This window comes from Vicia villosa, linkage group LG1 (genome assembly GCF_029867415.1).
Source record: "Vicia villosa cultivar HV-30 ecotype Madison, WI linkage group LG1, Vvil1.0, whole genome shotgun sequence".
NCBI lineage: Eukaryota > Viridiplantae > Streptophyta > Magnoliopsida > Fabales > Fabaceae > Vicia > Vicia villosa.
In genome coordinates this window covers 246850208-246862723 of record NC_081180.1, presented here as the reverse complement: position 1 = coordinate 246862723, position 12516 = coordinate 246850208, and the positions used below count along the sequence as shown (strand labels likewise).

The following is a 12516-nucleotide window of genomic DNA, read 5'->3' as shown; positions in this document are numbered from 1 at the left end:
TAATTCATTACATTAACATCACATAATGCATCCATTAACATTGATCATACACGATCCATCCATAACATACACACATAATTACATGTTATTCCCAATTAACATCATAATTAAATTAAAAAATTGTCAACTAATCCTACTCTATCAATAGACAATTATTTAAGCTTCAATATGCTTCAAATGGAACCTAAAAAGGAGTTACGAATCAAAAGATACAACATTTCAAAGTTTGGAAAAATTGCATACAGCAGAGTCCGCTCAGCGACCGTCAAGCGGGACTATGCAGTAACTTTCAATTTTCGCAGCTCCGCTTAGCGGGCACTGTGATTTTCAGAAGAAAAAAAACAGCAAAACACAGAGCTGCGAAACTACATCCAACTACTCCAAATCACTTCCAAACATCAATAAACATCAAATACAACCACTATTAATCATTATTGAACCACATGTATCATTGAAATCATGCTTAATCACACAAATCCATAGAAATTAGCACAAATCCTACATTTCTAGGTTTTCATGAAATTGCAAAGATGAAGAGAATACATACACCAATACATTACTCAATCATATAATCTATATTAACTTGTATTCTAACCCCTACCTCTTGATTCTATAGTCCACCCTCTTCAAGAATCTATTTCCCTCTTCTCTTTATCTTCTCTATGCTTCTTTTCGCTTCTTTCTAGCCTCTTTTCTTTCTATCCTCTAATTTTAGGTTTTCTCACATAACCCTTACTATCTTTATTTTGTCATTTGGGCTTAACCCACCCAACTCTCATTCTAGTTAATTAGGCCCAATTAGTTATGTTATTCTAATAACTCAATTAACCTAAATAACACAATTACATACATAATCAAATATTCAAATAATTATTATATCACATAATAACTAAATAAATAAATAATTATTAAAAACACCAAATAATGTAATTACTAATATAATTAGTAAAATCGGGATGTTACAGTATGCCCTCTGAGTAAGGGAGGTTGCTCCGAACTGGGTAAACAATTACTTGTGTTATTTATCTTCCAATACTGCATAATTTTGTGTATATATCTTGCTTCATTTTTCCTGACAGATCGGAAGTCTTGACATCTCTCAAAACATCTGGATCTGTTACACCAGAAGATTCTTCAAGATGCCATTCAAGTCTCATCAGATGCATCTTGGAAGAAATCAGAAGAAGCAAGGAGTTGCTGCTCACAACTTGCTCAACAAGAAGACAAAGAAGAAGACCACTACAAGATGCTACTCAACTTTCTATCTTATACATCTTTGTAGACTAATGTAATGAACACTAGAGTTGTTGCTCATATAATGTTTTAGGTCTAGGATTTTTCTTGTAAATTACTTTATCATATGAGTTGTTGCTCAGATCTATGTTAAACAATATGTGCTTAATGTATTTGTGTAATCTGCTTAGAAGAAGCACTCTTGTAAACACAAGTTCATCAACTGAATGTTGATCATTCCTTGAGCGACAGTGTGAAGGTTAGAGGCTTGAGATGACAGTGGTTGTGGTCATCATGGGAAATCATCTTGGAAGACCGAGTGAAGGTCAAAAGTCCAAAGGGGTCAATGAATTTTATATATGTGGATCAGATCACTGAACAGTTCATTGTTGTTAGTCACAAGGGGTTCTTATGCGAGGATGTTAGTCACTCGCGGGTAGCTTATACATTCGTTAGTCTCAAGGGGTACTTGTGCAAAAGTCAGTCACAAGGGGTACTTGTGCAAAGGGTTGTTTGTCACAGGGGGTACTTGTAAAAAAGTCAGGCACAAGGGGTTCTTGTGCAAGGTTGTTAGTCATAGGGTAGTCTGTGCAACGTTAGTCACCGGCTGCTGGCCCGTGCAATTCTAATCAGTTTGGTTATAGTGGATTAAGACATTATCTAAGGAAAAACCACCTCGGAAGGGTGGACTGGATTAACTTGAGATTCTCTCAAGTGAACCAAGATATATCTGGTGTTCATTTATTTATTAAAGTTTAATGTTTTCCAATTATCAGAAGCTCAAAGAAGTCTTAACTTTCTAAGAAGGCAAACTGCTTCTGAGAAACGATAAGCTTCTGATAAGTGAGAGCTTATAACTTCTGATGTTTAGCAATCTCGTAAGCTTCCGCGCGAGAGTTTTAAAAGAAAGGGAATTATTGAAAACCCAATTCAAACCCCGCCTTTCTTATGTTTTCTCCACCTTCAATTGGGAGAGCTCCAACTCTATATTTATTTTTGAATCAAACACTTAACAGTTTAGAGAGATTCAGGAAAAGAAAAACTAGTTTCAATAAAACTGTTGAAAACAACATTAATTTTAACCCAATTGTCAGAAGCTATCTTGAAAAGATAGTTTCTATAAAGACCTCTGTATCCAACTCAACTATCAGAAGTTAGTGAGCTCATAATCACTCAAGTGGCGTTGTTATCAAAAGCATGCGATGAAGTGTCAGAATAAGATTTGAAGCCTCTGAAAGATGAAGAATCAACAAGTAGAAGAAAGACCAGATCATACTCTAAAGAATAAGAAGCTGCAAGCATGATTCTGAATTTGGAAGGCAGAAGATCAAGCTATTAGAATCAGAGTATGAAGGAATAAAGGTAAGTCTAAAAGGTATGATAAGAGTTATATTTCACATTTAATATTTATATATGTTATCATTTGATCTTATTCAAAACCCTAGTCTATCATAAAATACTTTCACCAAAAACATCTACATATCGTGAGAAATCATTTAATCTTCCAAATTCGGAGAAGGATTTAAATGTGTCACTTGGATGCGTGTAACTTTGGTTATGTTGTTCATTAATTCTACCAAGTATCACTCGTGTAGTGTGTTTTAATTGTATGGGAATTGATTTAAATCAAATTATGACAACCATTAATCCGCCTCATATCTTTTGTCGCTTTCAAAAAGAATTTCTTTATATTTCCTATCATGTTTCAAGAAGTCGTGTAGTTTTTATAGTCTGACATTTATCATCTTGAATATATTGTGAATGATTACTTTTTCAGTAACTCAATCGTTCCTTATTCTTTTGTTTTTACTATTTCTATGCGTCACTCGTTCATATTTTTTTCAAGCTTTAGAGTCTCTAAAACCTCTGGCTAGGAGTTTGTTTCATTTCATTATTACCAACATTCAACCTAGAGGTTAATGTATCAATGTTGTGTCCACTAGGGATAAGTTTCTGATTTATCTTCTTCAAAAAAGTGCTCCAGTAAATTTTCCAGCAATCATCTTCAATCATCTGAAGGAATCAATTTTGGTCTCAAGAAATTCTCAGAAATGCTGCATTCCATATGGGCGTGTTTTGTCTTCTCTTTTCGTAGATGCTGAGGAAATCAGAATCATTCGCAGGGCAAAATTTTCAGATGAAGATGTCTCATAAATACTTGTTGAGTTTATAAGAATATTGTCGTGGTTGTTGATGGTGAAGTTGAGTGTTATGTATTCATGTTATATTTGTTTAAATGTCATTGTTTATAAGTTGAATATGTGGCATCTCATTTATATGTTAGAAGTTATCTCTGAAAAGGAAATAGCAGATAGAGAGTATATCAAATGTATCAAGTTGCTTAAAAAGGACACTTGGATCACACTTCGTCCACATGAAGCAGAAAAGTTCAAATCTTTTTCTTCTTTCTTTTTCTGATTACATTGTCAATAATCACAGTGAAATTGTACAATGACGCCAACAAATATGAAAAAGAATGTGAAACACTCCTCAATAGCATATATACTCTCGTGGACCAAAATCAAGGGTTTAATTCCACCATTTCTTGGGGAGATCAAAATTTGAGGAGTAGTATATCAAATCTGGTGGACAGCAACAAACTTGACTTATGTTCAAACTACTACCAAAGCAGCTGAAATGAGTTATGATCCCAACGTATGTTATGTTTATTAATGTATTTAATTTAATAAGTTTTTTTCGTAGGATCATTTGACAATTTTATCAATTTTATGTTGATTAGTTCCAAAAAAACCACACTATTCCAGTTTTGTTGATGGATATCTCAACTTAGACCTTAGCAAAGTAGTGATTGCAAAGGGTAAGCTAAGGGAGGTAATATTTATTTTTCTATGTTTTAACTGAAAACGTAATTACACTCTTGCTTGTTTTTCCTCTTTACTGAAAACATAATCAAATATGTTTTTTTCTTTGCTTTTAAAATGATTTCTAACCTATAATATTTTTCATGCAATGAGAAGCCATGATTTACTACAAGCAGTTTTCAAAAGAAATTTTTCCCAAAATCATGAAGTAGACAAAGATAAATCCGTGATTTCACAAAAGAACATTGTTCGTGTGATGTTATAGATTGTCACACGAGTTTTCAACGAATCTAAATCTAAATTGAATGAAAAATACCTTAGCCCGTGGAAGGTTCTACAGAGTCGCCTAGAGTCAATTTTGCAGTTGGGACTAACATGCGAAGTTATTGTAAATTGGAGAAAAGCTAAGGAATGTTTCCGTGAAGGAAAAATTACATCGAAGAACTTAGACTTGCCAATGTTTACGGCGATATTTACATTGTTACTAGAAAAATTTTCTCTCAAATTAAATGTGTCACAGGAGAAAAAATTATGGGACGAAAAACCATTATAGGTTCAACATGTTGAGAAGATGTTAGAGGAAAAAAAATTTGCTGCAAAAAGTTTAAGACCTTGCTTAGAGTTACCCTTCATCAATTCAAAGCAAGAATATGTCATATGCAAGTTTCTATCTCTGAAAAGGAAATAGCAGACAGAGAGTATAGCGAATGTATCAAGTTGCTTAAAAAGAACACTCGGATTACACTTCGTCCACATGAAGCAAAAAAGTTCAAATCATTAGAGACAATCTAGAATTTGAAATTAGAATATATAGATAAAATATTATCATAAGAAGTACAAAGTGATTTAGGTATGATTATGAATAAGTATAGTTTCTTTTTTTCCATTTTTATTTTTCTTCTTTCTTTTCTGATTACATTGTCAATAATCACAGTGAAATTGTACAATGATACCAACAAATATGAAAAAGAATGTGAAACCTTCCTTAATAGCATATATACTCTCGTGGACCGAAATCAAGGGCTTAATTCCACCATTTCTTGGGGAGATGGAAATTTGAAGAGTAGTATATATGATCTGATGGACAGCACCTAAATTGCCTTATGTTGAAACTACTACCAAAGCTGCTGAAATGAGTTATGATCTCAATGTAAGATATGTTTAATAATGTATTGTATGTAATAAGTTTTTTTCTTAGGATCATTTGACAATTTTATCAATTTTATGTTGATTAGTTCCCAAGAAAACCAAATTATTCTAGTTTTGTTGATGGATATCTCAACTTAGACCTTAGCAAAACACTGATTGCAAAGGGTCAGCTAAGGGAGGTAATATTTCTTTTTCTATGTTTTAATTGAAAACGTAATTACACTCTTGCTTGCTTTCCTCTTTAATGAAAACGTAGTCATATTTGTTTTTTTTCTTTGCTTTTGAAATGATTTCTAACCTATAAAATATTTTGGCTTCTTTTTGACTTGTTAGGCCTATTTTCATGCAATGAGAGCCCATGATTTACTTCAAGCAGTATTTTTCCCAAAATCATGAAGTAGGCAAAGATAAATCTGTGATTCCACCAAAGAACATTGTTCGTGTGATGTTATGGGCTGTCACATGAGTTTTCACCGAATCTAAATCTAAGTTGAATGAAAAATACCTTAGCCCTTGGAAGGTTCTACAGGGTCTCCTAGAGTCTATTTTGCAGTTGGGAGTAACATGCGAGGTTATTAGAAATTGGAGAAAAGCTAAGGAATGTTTCCATAAAGGAAAAATTATATCCAAGAACTTAGACTTGCCAATAATTACGGCGAAGCACCTTTACAAGTTCAACATGTTGAGAAGATGTTAGAGGAAAAAAATTGCTGCAAAAAGTGTAGGACCTTGCTTACAGTAACCCTTCATCAATTCAAAGCAAGAATATGTCATATGCAAGTTTCTATCTCTGAAAAAGAAATAGCAGATAGAGAGTATAGAAAATGTATCAAGTTGCTTAAAAAGGACACTTGGATTACACTTCGTCCACATGAAGCAGAAAAGTTCAAATCATTAGAGACAATCGTGAATTTGAAATGGGAATATACACATAAAATATTCTCATTAGAAGTACTAAGTGATTCAGGTATGATTATGAATAAGTATAGCTCTTTTTTATCTTTTTTTTCCGTTTTTCTTTTTTTCTTTCTTTTTCTGATTACATTGTAAATAATCACAGTGAAATTGTACAATGATACCAACAAATACGAAAAAGAATAAGAAACATTCCTCAATAGCATATATACTCTCGTGGTCCGAAATCAATGGCTTAATTCCACCATTTCTTGGGGAGAAGAAAATTTGAAGAGTAGTATATCAAATCTAGTGGACAGCAGCAAACTTGACTTATGTTGAAACTACTATCAAACCTACTGAAATGAGTTATGTTCCCAATGTAAGTTATGTTTAATAATGTATTGTATGTTATAAGTTATTTTCTTAGGACCATTTGACAATTTTATCAATTTTCTATTGATTAGTTCCCAAGAAAACCATATTATTCCAGTTTTGTTGATGGATATCTCAGCTTAGACCTTAGCAAAACACTGATTACAAAGGGTCGGCTAAGGGAGGTAATAATTCTTTTTCTATGTTTTAATTGACAACGTAATTATACTGTTGTTTGTTTTTCCTCTTTATTTAAAACGTAATTATATATGTTTTTTTTCTTTGCTTTTGAAATGATTTCTAACCTATAAAATTTTTTGGCTTTTTTTTTACTTGTTAGGCCTATTTTCATGCAATGAGTGTTAGAACATGAAATGTTCTGATCAATATTTCTAGTTTTGATGATAACATTATATATGAATTTTGTATAATACAATGTGGTACTCTAATTATTCACGTTTTCCATTTAAGAAAAAGTCTGAAAGAGTATGCCCAAAATCAGTATTCAGAAGCTCTGATCCAGAAGATCTGGATAACTTCGTCAGAACATGGTTTGGAAGACATCAGAAGATGGTCTTAAGAAAATCAGAACATGATCTGGAAGGCATCAGAAGATTGAAATCAGAAGCAAGGATCTGAAGATCTGATGGTATCACGCTACAAAGCACTTTCATAGTGTGATGACTGAAGTTGCATCTACACCAACGCTGAAGACTCTATTATTCAAACGTCACTCTAATAGTTTGAGTCTAGAAGCAAGTACAATATTAAAAAACTACAATGTCAAATCGGACTAACAAAAGGAACGTTAGAAGCTACAAAAGGCAAAGTCAGCAAGAGCAGTTGATACAAGGCTCGAGGTAGTTGACAAAAGAGTGAAACATTAAATGCAGCAGTGTACTATTCACGTAAAGCATTAAATGCTCCTCAACAGTCACTTTTCTCATTGCCTATATAAGAGAAGCTCTAGACGCTGAAGAATAAGAGAACTTATGCTAAAGCAATCTTATGCTGCCAAATTGTTTCTACACGTTATCACACATACATCAAAGATCTTCGTCTTCAACCTCACAAATATTGTAATATCTTAGTGAGTGTTAGAACTTAATCTTGAGAGAAAATCACTTGGTGATTATAGCTTATTAAGAAGCACTTTAAACTCTTGTAACATAGTTTAATATTCTGAAAAAGAATTCCTAGAGTGATCAAGTTGTGATTAACATACTCTAGAAGACTTAGAAGTTGTCTAAGTGGAAAACCATCGTAATCAAGATTGATTAGTGGATTAAATCTTCAGTGGAGGTAAATCACTCTGTCGGGGGTGGACAGGAGTAGTTTGATTAACAACGAACCAGGATAAAAATATCTGTGTGATTCTTTTTATCTACCATTTTTAGAAACAACCCTTATTCAATCTCCCTTTTCTAAGTGTTTTTCACCACTTCAATGAGAGCCCATGATTTACTTCTGTAGTATTCAAAAGAACTTTTGCCCAAAATCATGAAGTAGGCAAAGATAAATTTGTGATTCCACAAAAGAACATTGTTCGTGTGATGTTATAGGCTGTCACATGAGTTTTCACCGAATCTAAATCTAAGTTGAATGAAAAATACCTTAGCCCTTGGAAGGTTCTACAGAGTCTCCTAGATTCAATTTTGCAGTTGGGGGTAACATGCGAAGTTATTAGAAATTGGAGAAAAGCTAAGGAATGTTTTCATAAAGGAAAAATTAAGTCCAAGAACTTAGAGTTGTCAACTATTACGACGACATTTACATTTTTACTAGAAAATGTTTCTCTCATATAAAATGTGTCGGAAAGGAAAAAATATTAGAAATTTTTTGGACGAAGCACCTTTACAGGTTCAACATGTTGAGAAGATGTTAGAGGAAAAAAAATTGCTGCACAAAGTGTAGGACCTTGCTTACAGTTACCCTTCATCAATTCAAAACAAGAATATGTCATATGCAAGTTTCTATCTCTGAAAAGGAAATATCAGATAGAGAGTATAGAAAATGTATCAAGTTGCTTAAAAAGGACACCTGGATTACACTCTGTCCATGTGAAGCAGAAAAGTTTTAATCATTAGAGACAATCGTGAATTTGAAATGGGAATATACGTATAAAATATTCTTATTAGAAGTACAAAGTGATGCGGGTATGATTATGAATAAGTATAGTTTCTTTTTTCTTTTTTTTCCGTTTTTGTTTTTTTTCTTTCTTTTTCTGATTACATTGTCAATAATCATAGTGAAATTATACAATGATACCAACAAATAGGAAAAAGAATAAGAAACGTTCCTCAATAGCATATATACTCTCGTGGGCCGAAATCGAGGGCTTAATTCCACCATTTCTTGGGGAGATGAAAATTTGAAGAGTAGTATATGAAAATTTTAAGTACTAGACAGTCGATGTCTTATCGAATGTTATGACATCCACTATGAAACAGATCAACGAGTTATGCAGATAGTAAACAAAAAAACAGAAAAGAACACAAATAATGGTTTACCCAGTTTGGTGTAATACAACACCGACTCTGGGGGCTACCAAGCCAGGGAGGAAATCAGTTATTAGCAGTATTAATTCAGAGCTAAACTCGCCCGTGTACAATTCCTCACTTAATACCTACCCAATGCAATTTCAATCTAGTGCTAGACCTGTGTCCCTACTCACTCCCCCTCAATCATAGCAGTGATAAAAACAATCAACAAAATAATCAGGGTGTATACACTCTTCAAACAAATCTTGATCTTGCTTCAAAGCTTAAATCAAGAGACATAGCACTCATGCTTAAAAGCTTAGAATGACACAAACAATTAAAACTTAAAACAACCTATTCCAATATAATCATCAAAGAGACAATTGCTTGGATCACAAGACACACTAACACAAAACACGTGAATACATAAAAAACACAATAATCTTCACGCTAAAAAACTCTTCCTCGGAAAGTAGGATTTGCAATCTTCTTATAGGCAGCAGCACTTGGTCCTTGGGCCTTCCAAACATGAATTAGGGTTAAATAAGTTAACCTAATTTCCACATCATCAGGATGTTCACATATGTTGTAGTTCGAGATATTTTAGTGCAAATCATACATCAACAAATATAAAGTTTCCTAAATTGTAGCCAGAGATAAATAAGGAAACATAACAGCTACTGTTGTCAAAAACTGATGTCATGACATCGAGCATGACATCCAGCCAAAATCTGTATTAGTTCAAACATACAACCCTGCACATTTCTCCACAAAGTGTGTCATGACTTTAGTGAAGACATCACACACACACATGAATGTTTTACCACAAAATGCAGCCAACTTCAAAGCACTTACAATATCCCCCTTTGGCAAGTTTTTGGCTAAAACAACCTGTCACCATATTATTAGAGAATTTTTGCATCAGAAAAAAAACACACAACACACAGCCAATCAACCACACTTGCAGGAATAGCTAATATAACTACAGCTACCACATCAGTCAATATGCATGACTATAGTTCAACCATACCATCAGTCATCAAACATAACTACAAAACTACCATACCACCACACATACCATCATGCATATCTATACTACCATCAGTCAAACCACCACACAAGCTACTTCGATCAAGCATGAGTACTAACTAACTACAAAAGTAAACTGCAGAATAAAACACAAAAAAATTGTTTTCCTAGGGTGACACTTAAAACTTACTCCCCCTTTGTGCCAAAAATGTTGCCAAAGTAACCTTATTATACAATGGAGTCCAGGCCAGTACTAAACCAAATGCAAACTTCTAGTGAAAACATTAAAATCCAAAAAAATAAACATCACCGGAAGCAGCTACTTCAGTCTTCAGACTCAGAGCCATCATCTTGACTGGCCTCTTCTGCTTCACTATCTGATTCATCATATTCAACATTCTGAACAACTTGAGGTTCATCTTCCTCAGCATGCTTAGTATCTTCTTACATCTCAAGCTTGTGAATATGCTTTTCTTGAGTCAATTTTCTGGATTCCAACTCTTAACATGTTTCCTTGAGAATGGCGATTACTGCAGCTTTCCCTTTAGGAATTGTTTCCTTGGATGTCCCATCGGATGTCATGGCAACATCAGAGACATGGGTTCCTTGGAACAGTTTGTAATGAAAAGAGAGAGCATTTTCCCGCTTGCACACACTATCATTGTCATGCAGGATGCTAGGATACTAATTTAGGATTATCCCACCCATAAGAGATGGAAAAGCTATAGGTCCCTTTACACTGTAGTTGTCAGCAGGTTTCATAGTCTATTCAAAAATATAAGATCCATAGTCAAATCTGGATTTGGTTCCCACAACATAGATGAATCTTCCAAGAACAGTTGATATTGTCGACTTATGATTTGTTGGCACCCAGTTAGCAGCTCCAATTTTTTGCAGCATTGGATACTTCACACTGAGCTTCCCAATTGACAGTTTTTCCTTCAAAGGCCAGTTATTTACCTGCTTGGTCGTTATCACCTGACACACTTGATTATCGTCACATCCAGCTCAGGCTGAGCTTCATCCAATCTTTCCAGGTAATTGTTGATCACATATGAAGAAAAAATGACACACTTCCCTCGAACAAACACCTTCCTGAACTCCTTTGATTTACCATCCGCGTAATCTCTAGAGAGGTTCACTATGAATTCCTTCACCAGGTTCTCATAGCATTTAGAGAAATTTGACACAGTCTTCATGAATCCAACATGGTGGATCAACTCCATTACTTCCTTACACTCCAGCACATTCTTTGCAAGTTCCCTCTCTAGGGCCAGTCTCTTTGGAACATATACTTCCACCTGTCCACATTTGAGGGTAAGTGAAAGGATATATTATCAATGGGAACATCTGGAACACTTGTAGCCAGCTTGCTGGAAGAGGGTTTCTTTCTACGAGAGATGTCTGGGACATCACTTGGAACATCAGAATTAGTCTCATTAAGAACAATAGCCTTCCTCTTCTTAGGCACGACTTTGCTCCAATATTTTGTTGGCCCAATGATTGTGCTCTTGGCCACAACCTTCTTCTTGATAGGACTTCCAACCTCATCCTTCTTATTGACAGGACTATTCACATCAGTCTTCTTCTTAGGAGAATAATGCATGACTGCCTTCCCTTTCCTCCTTGTCATAAGCCTCTTGGCTATGATTGGAATAACAAGGGCAATCAGCTCATCATCAGACATGTTGTCAACCTCCATAATAGTAGCACATGTACCATAAGCACCTGTATCCCCACCTACATTACCATCATCAACATCACAGCCTTCAGCAGCAGTTTCCTTGACATTGTTAGGAACATTGTCTGGGACATGGTCAGAGACATTGCCATCATCTTCAGGAACATCTTCATCAATTTTCTGATCAACTTCAGCCATTGGAACATCTTTAGTCTCCTTCTGAGAACTACCATTTTGATTCACACTAGAATCTTGTGGAGGGTTAGGCATTACAGAGTTCAGAGGGACAGATATCCTAGTAATCTCATGATCTTCATCAAGATTCTTATGAACAATTTAGTAATAGCATTATGAACGCACCTAGAACCTTCCTTTGTTACTTCCTCACGAGGAGTGGAAGATGGGGGATTGGTGGTTTTTCCGCGAACATCCTCCTTTGGTCTCCGTGCATGTGGAGTGGGCGGTTTCCTTAACATGCACCACTCTCAAGGGTGCAACATTTAGAACCTCATTAGGGTTAGTTGCATTAGCACTTGTAGCAATGTCATGCACATTAAGAGGAGACCCTTCTTTATGAGAGAAGGAGGACGATTGTTGAGACATCTTGATGAAGAGAGTGAGTCTTGAACAATACTCGGTGAAGGAGAAAGAGCAATTTGAGAGCACAAGATAGTCGTTGAAGAAAAACGGCAAACGAGAGGTCTTTTTGAAAACTAGGGGAACCTTTATATAGAGTCTAATTTTGGAAATTTTCAAATATTAACTATTTAAAAAGCCCAAATTATATTCCCCAAATATAATTAATTGTTATAATTCTTCATGGGGGAAAATTCTTATCTCTCCCTTTAGCTCT

The 12516-nt window shown here is 34.7% G+C and overlaps 1 protein-coding gene across 1 annotated transcript; it reads right to left on the bottom strand.

The window, feature by feature from the left end:
• Positions 1-10956: 10956 nt before the first annotated feature.
• Positions 10957-12266, bottom strand: LOC131598575 (uncharacterized). The gene is made up of 3 exons (XM_058871162.1): positions 12092-12266; positions 11331-11974; positions 10957-11283 (listed from the first exon to the last, which is right to left on the bottom strand). Exons 1-3 carry the CDS (start codon positions 12264-12266, stop codon positions 10957-10959), a joined length of 1146 nt encoding a protein of 381 aa, XP_058727145.1.
• Between the last annotated feature and the right edge of the window lie 250 nt (positions 12267-12516).

What these genes read in the sequence shown, in the direction of transcription:
- LOC131598575 (XM_058871162.1), bottom strand. Translation starts at nt 12,266, where the DNA reads ATGTCTCAACAATCGTCCTCCTTCTCTCATAAAGAAGGGTCTCCTCTT. An exon ending in CACGGAGACCAAAGGAGGAT is followed by an intron (nt 11,975 to 12,091) that starts GTTCGCGGAAAA and finishes ATCTTGATGAAG; the next exon opens with ATCATGAGATTACTAGGATA. An exon ending in TGGCTACAAGTGTTCCAGAT is followed by an intron (nt 11,284 to 11,330) that starts GTTCCCATTGAT and finishes AAATGTGGACAG; the next exon opens with GTGGAAGTATATGTTCCAAA.